The 11940-nt window shown below is 51.1% G+C and overlaps 1 protein-coding gene across 1 annotated transcript; it reads right to left on the bottom strand.

Annotated features, from left to right (window-relative positions):
• Window positions 1-53: 53 nt before the first annotated feature.
• Window positions 54-11176, bottom strand: smarca5 (SWI/SNF related, matrix associated, actin dependent regulator of chromatin, subfamily a, member 5). Its single transcript, XM_064345338.1, is given in 26 exon segments — window positions 54-534; window positions 943-1053; window positions 1189-1401; window positions 1655-1831; window positions 2427-2516; window positions 2927-3049; window positions 3175-3288; window positions 3544-3651; window positions 3991-4110; window positions 4243-4391; window positions 4690-4822; window positions 5121-5273; window positions 5389-5510; window positions 5742-5968; window positions 6268-6377; window positions 6490-6558; window positions 6662-6793; window positions 7023-7178; window positions 7474-7653; window positions 7751-7851; window positions 7952-8052; window positions 8263-8273; window positions 8275-8298; window positions 8300-8431; window positions 8977-9078; window positions 10890-11176. Coding segments are annotated over 26 exon segments (3090 nt in total). The 5' UTR covers window positions 10956-11176; the 3' UTR covers window positions 54-468.
• Between the last annotated feature and the right edge of the window lie 764 nt (window positions 11177-11940).

The following is an 11940-nucleotide window of genomic DNA, read 5'->3' as shown; positions in this document are numbered from 1 at the left end:
TATTTGTGTATTAATAAATGTGTCATTTGTGAAAGGCTTTATTACACAAAGGCTTTACAAAAACAAAGGAATTTATTGGTGCCATTTGTTATGAAGGTTCTAATCCAAATATTAAAGGTAAAACAGAATTTGTGGGACATTCTTAAAAAAAAAAAAAAAAGCAGTACATATTGTTCTATGCAATGGAATGCAGTACTCAACCAAAGAGATATAAATAAAAAGATCTTATTACCCAGAGTGTTAATGGTTAAATTAAAAAGATTCAGCACAGCTGTAGTATTTTGTAATTCACTAAGAGACAGACCTGTACTGGAGTACTATCCTTCCTAATTTACCACACACACGATTGAGAAGCGAAGTTCAGTTCTGGAGTTGAATACAGTACATCGTTACAACCCGTAAAATAAACACACAACACTACGGTTTTCTGCGCCCAGGTCCAGAGCCGCCGCGGGGCTGGAGCGCGGCTCACAGCTTCAGCTTTTTCCTCCGCCCGCGCCCGTCCGGCGTCCCGTCCGCTTTGCGCTTCTGCACCTGGGGGGGGGGGGAACCGTTAAGCGCAGGAAGGTCACGCTAGCCACAAAACACCCGCACAGAGCATTTCGCCGAACCTGCCGTCTTAACAGTCAACATCAACAGTGATCACACGGCTAAAAATAGCACCGCTAAAGAATTACTTTCCGTTTAAAAAGGGAGAAGCCATTTAGCTCCTGCTAGAAAGCAGCAGCTCGTATCGAGTTTTATTCAATGGTCACTTGTTGGGCAGCCCTGCTCTAGCTGGGGAATGAGGTGTGGCATTGTTAGGGCTGGAGAGCAAACCTACAGGACAGTAGATCTGCAGGAACAGGGTTAGAGAACAGATGGAGGGCTGCATGTAAACGGACCGGACCACAGGGGCAGACCGGACCGGACCGGACCGGGCCGGAGAGAGGCAGAACTCACCGATGATGTCCGTGGACCCCTCTTCTTCTTCTCTGCCTTCTCCCTCTCCTCCAGCTCCATGTTCTCTCGCTCGATCAGTGTGATCAGGGTGTTACAGCGCCTCTGGAGCTCCTGCACAGGAAATGACACGTTCAGACGCTGCTTTTCAACCACCTTTTACCCGCTCGCCTGACGTTCCAGTAAATAGCAGCCCACATACACCCCCAACCCCAACACCCCCAACCCAGCCCCCCCCACGTCGCTCACCATGGCCGTCCTGGACTTGAGGAACCAGTCGAAGCGGAACTGCGGGGAGTTGCGGATGCACTGGCGGAGCTCGTCGTAGACGCTCTCCTTGTCGAAGCCCAGCTTGTGCAGCATGCAGATGAGGAAGCGGTCCTCCTCCTCCGTGTAGTTCTTCCCCTTGTTGGTGCCGTAAGAGATCCGCAGCTGGTGGAAGGGAGCCTTGTACCGGCCGATCTGACAGAGAGAGAGAGAGAGAGAGAGAGCGAAAGAAAGAGACAGTGAGAGGGAGCACGTACCCAAACCGGTGTGGTGAGCAGCTAGTCGATTATGCGATGCCACACCCCAATACGCACAGTATCCAAAGCTGAGAGGGCATCTTGATACTAACACACCATCTGGCCACAGGGCCGTGGAGTAAAGCACCGGCACCTTCCGGCCGGAGCAGTTTAACCCTTTACCCCCAGAGAGGCGCGTCGGTCCAGCTCACCTTCGTGTCGAGCGCTTTCTTAATGCTGATGCGCCTCTGGATGCGGGCCTCGCCCCTCTCGATCTGGGCCATGATCTTCTCGATGTCCTGCAGCTCGTTACACCGCTCCCAGAACACGGCTGCAGAGGCGACAGGGACGGGGCCACGGCCCGTTTTACACAGGCTAACGACAGAACGCTACATCACACAGCCCAGCGCTAACGCCAGAACGCTACATCACACAGCCCAGCGCTAACGCCAGAACGCTACATCACACAGCCCAGCGCTAACGCCAGAACGCTACATCACACAGCCCACCGCTAACGCCAGAACGCTACATCACACAGCCCACCGCTAACGCCAGACGCACATCACACAGCCACGCCTAACGCCAGAACGCTACATCACACAGCCCGCGCTAACGCCAGAACGCTACATCACACAGCCCGCAGCGCTAACGCCAGACGCTAATCACACAGCACGCTACGCCAGAGCACATCACACAGCCCAGCGCTAACGCCAGAACGCTACATCACACAGCCCAGCGCTAACGCAGACGCTACATCAACAGCCCAGCTAACGCCAGAACGCTACTCACAGCCGCCGCTAACGCCAGACGCTACATCACAGCGCGCGCCCAGCTACTGCCAGAACGCTGAACATCACAGCGCGTTCCAAAGTACAGCCCTACGAACGCCATGAACTATCACACAGCCGCTAACGCAAACGCTACATCACACAATCCACCAGCGCCCACATCATCTCACGATATTCTGACTCCTCGGTTGCCCACGCTCGCGGCGTGTTCTCAAGTGTCGCGGCCCCACTTCTCGTTGGCCTTGATGAACTGGTTGAAATCGCGCTTGTTCCAAATGGTGAAGCCCTACAGAAGTTGCCATGGAGAAATGAAAGGACTCAAAGTTAAAATCTAAATGAGGAGAGCGCCCAGTGAACATTTGTATGGTGAAGTCGGTGACAAGTTGGCGAAAGGCAGCCTAGTTGATCAGGTAAGAACCTGAAACTTTACGGCAGAAACCTTCATATAATAAGACAGAAAACACTGCCAACAGCTATTTCTGAAAAAATTATTCATCCTAACAACAGGTGCACAAAATCAAATGCTTAAACAAAAACATGCCATGAATAAATTACATTGAAAATTGAATCTAATTGAAGTAAATCATTTAAGAGTTCCCTCCTTTTCCTTGCTCACTGAATCCCTGGAGAAAGGCACAGTATTAACTGTTAGTGAAAGCGTTCTGAACACAAACAGGAGGCGGGGCGACCGGGTACCTGTGAGAGGAGGTTCTCCTTCTCCTCCAGCTCCTCCTCAGACAGGGGATCCGCCTCGTCGATCTTCCTCTGCTCCTCCTTCTGAGCCTGGGCTGAATTGGGGATGTCGGGATTTCGGGGAACCTGTAAAAACAGCGACAGGCGTCACCACCGCCCCTCTGCTGGGCAGAAGGGAGCAGAAGGGTGTGGGCAGTGCCCGCTGGCTGTCCCGAGAGACGGGTTTGGAGGGGGATGGGTGGGGGGGGCACCTTGTAGCCTATGGTCTTCCTGTAGTACAGGATCTCTTTCTCCAGGAGCTCAAACAGGCGCGGGGGGAAGAACTGGAAGTCCTGAACGTTGGGCTGCTTGGGGGGCCGAGGAGCCTGGGGGAGGGACAGCACACTGCTGAGGAGGCACATTCTCCCAGGGACCCACACAGGGGACCCCACACAGGGGACCCCACACAGGGGACCCCACACAGGGGACCCCACACAGGGGACCCCACACAGGGGACCCCACACAGAGGACCCCACATAAGGGACCCCACATAAGGGACCCACTCAGCGCCAGGCTGCAGCTTAAGTGTTGCATGGCGCCTGAGGTTCGCGTGGCGCCGGAGGGTCACATGACGCGCGTACCTTGGGCACTTTGGGCTCGCTGACGCGCAGCGCCTCCCTGAAGTACGCGTCCACCGCGTAGTTAGCCTTCCGCTCGCGCTTCGGCGGCTCGATCCACTCTGTGACGATCTGCGTGGGAGAAACGCGGCGAACGGGTGAGAAATCATACAGCTGAGCTGAGCTCACAAACTGAGCGAAGCAGGAGATGCAGCGGGAGACCGCTCTGTATTGTACATGAAAACTGCAGGGAATGTTTGTCAAACTTGGCTTGACATGAAAGACCAAAGATGGATATTCCCAGTAGCCTAGCAACCTGAGCCACAGCTGGCTTCCCTGATGTAGCTGATGTAAAGGCTGCATGCGTACTGAAGGATTAAAGTTTGACTTGGTCCAGAAATAGTAAAATAGATTTTAACATCAAGACACACAGGAGCCCCAGTTTTGATGATCTGATAGGTCCTCACTTACCTTCTTCTTCTCTCGGTAGTCCTCGCCCTCGAAGTTGTACACGCTGCTCTCCGACTCCATGGTGAAATTCCTCAGCGAGCTTTCTCCCATGTTGGACATCTTCTCCTTCATCTCCATGGTCTAAAACACAGAAAGCGTGAAGGCCTTTAAACGGTTAACTCCGCAGTGTTGACCCTCAGCACGCACGCACGCACACACGCACGCACACACACACACACACACACACGACCGAACAGAGGCAGAATCACAGACCTTCTTCTCTCCCCTCTCCAGGATGGCGTCGATGTCCTCGTCTGTGATCTCGCTCTCCTTGGACGCGAACACGTGCGTAGCGCCGTGTCGGATGATGGACAGCATCTCGTCTTTCCCCAGCTTGTTCAGGTTCTGGTCCACTAGCCTTCCTGAACAACGTGGAACCGGAGACAACCTCAGTTACGTTCTGAAACTAGTGAGCTTTCCCCCACCCTCAAACGTTTCCCATCTGTACGGTAGGTGGTGCACTATGGGAAACACCACCCTTTCAGGGCCAGCTGCAGGGTTCGAGGCCTGGCCCCGCTCAGCTCACCTGCAGGGTTCGAGGCCTGGCCCCGCTCAGCTCACCTGCAGGGTTCGAGGCCTGGCCCCGCTCAGCTCACCTGCAGGGTTCGAGGCCTGGCCCCGCTCAGCTCACCTGCAGGGTTGGAGGCCGGACCAGCTCACCTTGCTGAATGACGATGGAGTCCAGTCGGAGCTTCATCTCGGCCCGCTCCACGATCCTCTCCTCCACCGTGTTCTCCGTGATGAAGCGGAACACGCGCACCTGCTTCTTCTGCCCAATCCGGTGAGCTCGGTCCTGACCGCGGAGAGGAGGGGACACCGCGTTCAGCAAAAAGAGCGCTCACCGGTCCCTAACAGTGGGCTCTGTGCATCTCAACACTACATACGTACTGATAGAGGAGCAATAAGACATTACACTGAGAGGTCTGAGCACCAGCTATGAAACCGATGTATACAGCAGTCTGTGTGCGCATCTGGCAAATTAGTAATCAACTGCAAATGAAATTTATCAAATTCAGCTGAACAACAAAGCACTCAACGTTGCAGTGGTGGGGGATCTGAAGCCACACAAGGCAGCGCAGTAAGGGACTAACCATGGCCTGCAGATCCACTTGAGGGTTCCAGTCGGAGTCGTAGATGATGACCACATCAGCGGTGGCCAGATTGATGCCCAGCCCCCCAGCCCGGGTGCTCAACATGAAGAGGAACTTGGGGCTGTTGGGCTCGTTGTAGACGTTGATTGATTTCTGGACGTTAAAGAAAATAAAAACATTTTAAAACACACAGAGAATAAGACACACAAAATGGCCGACCCAGGCCCCGTTCTGACACAGGAAGGGGAAGCCGGAGCGCGGGACCTGCCTGTCTCTCGTCGTGCGCCGTCTGGCCGTCCAGGCGGCAGTAGCCGTAGTTCCTCCACATGCAGTAGTCCTCCAGAATGTCCAGCATCCGGGTCATCTGGCTGAAGATCAGCACGCGGGACCCTGGGGGGAGAGGCCAGCGGTCTGTTAGACGGCCGTCACTCGAGCCCGGCTGCCCCGCCCATAACCCCACCCTACAGCACGCACACTGCGGCAGCCTCGTTCAGTACGGCAGCTTTAATGCTCGTTTCCGACTAGCCCAGACTGCTTTTCAGAGGCGGTGCTTGAGTTTCTCTGATTGGTCCTAAAAGGGTCACATTCAGTCTCATTTCGCGCAGACACGCGTGCGGACACCTTGCTCGTAGAGCTTGGGCAGGAGCTTGTCCAGCACGGCCATCTTGCCGCTGTTGACGACCAGGTGCAGGTCGGTGGTGTAGGGCGGGCCGGGCTCGGCCCCGTCGAACAGGTAGGGGTGGTTACAGCACTTCCGCAGCTGCATCAGCACGTTCAGCAGACGCATCTTGTCCATCTTCCCCGCAGAGTTCAGAATGTCGATGTCCTTCATCAGAATCTTGGTGTACCTGGAACCCAGAATAAACACTTTTAGTTTCTCCTTCCAAATGAGAACAGAGTTCCTTTCGATTAACGAACCGGCTAAGAAGCACCAAAGTACTTTAACAGGCAATATGAAGTAGAGGCCATGATTAAACACAATTAAGAGTAAAACACTTTAATCATGCATGAATATAAGGATCATTAACTGGCCAGCCCACTCTGCCCATGCTCACCGTTTCCCACAGTAAACACAGAGCATAGGCCAGGGCTCCTTACTCTGTGCGATTACAGCCCCCGGCAACGGCACCGCGGCAACGGCACTCACCACTCGCGCTGCATCTTGCTCAGGCCCACGTACATCTTCACCTCCTTTTTGGGAAGCAGAGACTTCTCCACATCGGCTTTGATACGACGGAGCAGGAAGGGGCGGAGCACCTGACAGGAAGTACGCGTCAGAGCTTGGTTACCCAGCGAGCCGAGGGTCACACCCTCATCCACTAAACACCTCACAGAGACGGCCGCAAGGCCTCAACACCGACATACTCACAATATGCAGACGCTCAACCAGCTTCTGGTCCCCAAGGCAGTTGTTGGTGTCAAACCAGGCGTCAAAGTCCTTTATTTAAAAACAAGAGCAAAAAATCAACACACCCAGAATCACAGTAGAGGTGGTGGGTTTTGGGGTCGCCTGCTGATGTTGGGGGGGGGGGGGGGCTTACTTCTGAGGAGTTGAACACGTCGGGGAGCAGGAAGTTGAGGAGGGACCAGAGCTCGTGCAGGTTGTTCTGCAGGGGGGTTCCAGTGAGAAGCAGGCGGTTGGTGGTCTTGAACTCTCGGACAATCTCTGAAAGCTGAGAGAGGACAAACCTCAGAGGGGAACTCGGACTAAAGCTCATTTCTGTGGATGCATGAAACTCAAGAGTCTTGTGACTTTCATTTACAACAGAACAAAAAAAGAAATCATACAAATCCCTTGATGACTTTGCCACGATAGGCCTAAATCAGTGTTGATTTACAGCCTATAAGTGTGTGTGTATGTAGGAAATGAGCAGGATGTCAGCACCCACACAAAGGCCTCACCTTTGACTTCTCGTTCTTGATCCTGTGGGCCTCGTCGATGACCAGGTACCTCCAGTTGAACTTCTTGAAGACGGTCTTCTCGCGGATGAGCATTTCGTAGGAGGTCACGCAGACGTCCCACTCCCCGGGCAGGAGCACGTCCCGGATGAAGGCGTTCTGAGAACAGCAGCGGAGCAGCAGGTCGGTCAGGAATTACCAAAATGTTCACGATTACTGAAATACTCATAATTACCATAATCTCCTGAGGTACTGAAAGAAGCGATAGCAAAATATGAACTGTGCTTTGACAGATATCTGCATTGTACAAAAAAACCCCACACAAATTCCCTGCTGTTCTCGGTGCTGAAAGCAGAGCTGCCTTTACGTGAGGGGCAGATTTAAGCGAGGCTGAAGATGGGGAAGCGAAGCAGATGGCTTCCTGTCAGAATGAAAGGGACACTGGTGTCCCTACCCTCTCCTCGCGGTCCCCGATCAGGCAGACGGCTTTGAGCGAGGGCACCCAGCGGGCGAACTCGTTCATCCAGTTGTACAGGGTGGACTTGGGCACCAGCACCATGTGGGGCCCCGGAATGTTCCTGTAGTGCTTCATGTAGCCCAGCAGGGAGATGGTCTGCAGGGTCTTCCCCAGACCCTGGGGGACAAACAAACAACTTTCTGAGCACCGCCAGCAAAGGGGTTACATCTTTAAATTTGGGGGGGGGGGGGGGATAAATAGAAAGCAATCGTACCATTTCGTCTGCGAGGATCCCATTGATGCCGTTCTCATACAGAGAAATGAGCCAGTTCAACCCTCTGATCTGATAGTCCCTCAGTTTCCCATTCTTCACGTCTGGGGAGAGAGAGAGAAAAAAATCCCAAGAGGTTCAAGTTTAAGGATTTTATCCACAGCTGGAAAGGACATTTACTCACAGGATGGGGGGTTTACTCACAGGAGGGGGACTCGTCGAAGCGGGTGCACACGTTGGTGGCCTTGCTGTTCTCACTCAGCAGCTCCTCGTCCTCCTCCTGCTCAGTGCGACGGTGACGGTTGCTATGACCAGGGAGGGAGGAGTCAGGATTCATTACAAAATAATCACTTCCAACCCCAGCAGTCCTGCCAGAACATGGCAGTGGTTTACAGGCTCTCACACTGATAAATAACAGACACAATAAGGGCTCAGAACCAGACAGAAGTGGGGGGTTAGGGGTGCTTGTGGGAGGGTTAGGGGTGCTTATTGGGGGGGGTGCTCAGCGTACTCACTCCCCAGCAGAGCAGCAGGTTCTGCTTCTCGTCCTTTCTTGATGCGGGGGCGGCCGGGCTTCATCTTGAGGGGGGAGGTGGGCGTCTTCTGGGCCGCGGGCTGGATGAAGTGGGCGAACACCTCCGTCTGCTTCAGCAGGTACTCGAAGCGGTTAGTGCGGTCCGTCGCCTGCGGAGACGAGCGGCAAGACCGCGCGGGGGGTCAATCACAGCCTGACACAGGCAAGACCGCACGGGGGGGTCAATCACAGCCTGACACAGGCAAGACCGCACAGGGGGGGCAAACACAGCCTGACACAGGCAAGACCGCGCGGGGGGGTCAATCACAGCCTGACACAGGCAAGACCGCACGGGGGGGTCAATCACAGCCTGACACAGGCAAGATCGCGCAGGGGGGTCAAACACAGCCTGACACAGGCAAGACCGCGCAGGGGGGTCAAACACAGCCTGACACAGGCAAGACCGCACGGGGGGGTCAAACACAGCCTGCCCACTAGATGCTAACAGAATCTGACAGAGCGGTGAAATGGGTCATGCACTGTAACTGTACCCCACACACACCCAACACGCATGCACGCACACACACACACACGCACATTCACACACACACACCCAACACGCACACACACACCCAACACACGACCGCAACACACTTTCATTAATTTCAGGTCACTGGCTAATCCAGACTAAAGCAAAGCATCAGCGAGACGTTACCATCTTCTCTTCGTAAGCAGGTAAAAAGAGAGTGGGTTTCTCATCGGCTGGTTTGGGTGGGGAAGCCCCTTCCTGAGCACCGTCAGCCTCTGACTTTTCATCCTTTAAAAAAATAGTAAAAACAGTCACAAAAGTGTAGTTATACAATCTTACACAAGATAGCAATACATCTTCAGGTTAAATACAATGGTAAAGTATACAAATATAAAAATTGTTTTCTCGTAAAATGACGGAAACATGTAACATTAAGGTTGTCTTTGTAAAAAGTCACGGTTTGATCAATGAGCGGTCGGGTAACATTACAGGTGCTCGAGCCCCCCCCCCCGACCGGCTCAATTTCAGCAATAGCATAAGGGTGACTGCAGGCCATTCTGTATTAGCTTATAACCAAAAACCGAAATGCATAAATATTTAGCCAATGAATTACATAATTTCAAATATGTAAAAATAAAAACATTCCACGTTAGCTTTCTAATATTAACTGTTTACAGGTCTACCATAGTAACGTTTGCTATATGAGGTATAGCGATCGCAAGCTAGCTGCCCAAAACAGCGTTGTAGCTAATTGCATTGCAGTGGGCGGGTTGTTTACGTATTTTATCCAAGGTAATTAAGGCCAGCTCGCTATCGAACTTACTGTTAGCCTAACTTACTTGTTCCCAAACTCGGTCCTGGGACCACTGCATGCTGGTTTTTGATCCAACTTCGTCATTAAAATAAGCCGTTAAATGTTATTTGACAATTGAAGCTCGATTCCCTCTAGTCGAGCTAAGGTAGATCACCATTGCTTAAGAGTAAATGTCCCATATTGACATCGTATAGTTCCAATCTGTCGGTTCAACCACTGCATTGTGCTACTTGACAAATATTTCCTTTCGAGAGAGGTTACATTTTATACGGGCGGGTGAAATCTTTGAGCTTTTCACGGCTGAAAGACACCAGGGTTATTGAAAAACCCAAGGGAGAACTCAAACGCGTGCTTTCAGGAACCTGTACAGATTCAGAGATGACAGATGGCCGTAACAAAAACTGAACATTCAATGGGTCCCAGGACCGAGTTTGGGAAACACCGGCCTAGCTAACGTTACTTAATCAGGAGTGAATTGTTGCAAAACACCCCAGATAGCCCGCTGGCTAGTAAATGCAACCTGTCAGCAACCATGACAAGAAACATCACATACAAAACATGTAGCGCAAACCTGCAATATTTTGTTTCAGTTGAACACTTAACAAGTTACCAAGCAAACTTTTTATGTTCCTTTCTCCACCGAAGGGAATGTAGGCTACCGTTAGCCCAGTAGCTGACGACCCTCGGTTAACCAGGTTAGACCCCCATTCGCTGTCGCCCATTCATTCGCAGTTTCCCTCGCTGATTAGTATGTGCTGTTGTGCTACCGACAGCGAATGACAGAGCCAAGTAGGCCGTAGCCGGGAGCTTAGTTTTTTTCTCGCCAGCATGCTAACGTTAGCCGAATAAAGTTAGTTAGCTACCATTCCCTTCCAAACATATGCATGACATAACTGTCCACAGATATACCAAGCTAACGTAGCTAAAAGTAATGGGCTCGGGGTAGTTAACAAGCTGACTTACTAGTGACTAGCTAGCGAAGTTATGGATTTAGTGTGTAAAATGTTAGCACTGACTAGCATTTGAAATACCAAAGTAGTCTAAGCTCCAACTAGGAAGTTTTAATGCTACAAAGCTAGCGCTAGCAAAGAAATGTATCCAACTAGCCAGCTAAGCTACATCGGAAACCTAGAATATACGTAGCAATACGAAATGGAAAATAAGCCTTTGGTTATAAAATGACACTAAACATCATACCCGTAACGGTGTTTGAGTGAACCATATACAATTATCCCCATACATGTAAGGATGGCTATTTTCCACAATGGGTTTCTATTGTTCTTACCTCTCCTTCACGCTCATCCTCCATCCGCCGCTCCGCCTCCACGCTGTTGTTTTCCGTACTGGACATTGTGAGCGACTCTTTTTGTTCGTTCTTCCCAGTGGGTTAGCGAATTTTGAATTTATATTACTGAAAGACCAGAATTCCGTGGTACAGGTACAGTTTTAATTTGAACATCCACGAAAAATCCGAGTATTTACAGTCATCCGACAAGAGAAACTGCACCACGCCGTCACTGACCGCAAATCTACCCGGCTTTTTCAGTAGTATCCCACCAAGAGAGCTTGGCGGGAAACCTCGCGAGATTTCACCATGCAAAGAGGGCGTGTATAGCCCCGTTGTTACTGTAGCGATCAAGATTGGTTCGATCAGTACATGTGCTCTGTTGTAGGAAGAGAAATACGTTTCCAAAGACAAATCGGTAGTAGTTGTATTTCAGACCCCTGAAACCTCGGCACAAATATTTGCTTAACAATCTAAAATGAATTAAACTGACCGACGTTCTTTAGGGAGGAATTTTTACGTTAATTTGACTTCGGATTTGTCCCCTCAGTTCCTCTGAAACGTAGTTTCACTCACTCTGATTTCCTAAATTAATGACGCATCAGTTGTTTTCATTGTGAAGCAATTGTTTCAGATCGGATTAGCTATTGCAAAACTGAGTTTGGCATGGTTGGATGAAGCAGAACATGACTTAAAAAATGGGAAAAAAAGTGAACGTAATGGCCATATTGTTGAATCATCTTAATAATTCAAATCGTATTTGCAATCGTTTGCACCTTGAATGTTTTATTTCTTAAATTGTTAAGTTCATCTCACGGTATTGCTGAGAATAATCAGTCCAGCTTAATTATATTGTCACATAACAGGTTGAGTCAGAGGTTTATGGTTTGTGTCGGTCAGATTATCTCACGATGCTTCTTATGCAAACAGAATTTAAAGGACAGATCCTTGAGCTTCCTGTTTGTATGCGATGCACACAGCCAGTGACAGAGTCCCTTCCGCCCGGCTCAGACGGCTCCTGGGGCAATCAGAACATTGATAAATCATCTAC

This window comes from Anguilla rostrata, chromosome 7, assembly GCF_018555375.3.
Source record: "Anguilla rostrata isolate EN2019 chromosome 7, ASM1855537v3, whole genome shotgun sequence".
NCBI lineage: Eukaryota > Metazoa > Chordata > Actinopteri > Anguilliformes > Anguillidae > Anguilla > Anguilla rostrata.
Note: the sequence above shows the minus strand (reverse complement) of the source record. Positions and strands in the feature narration are given on the sequence as shown.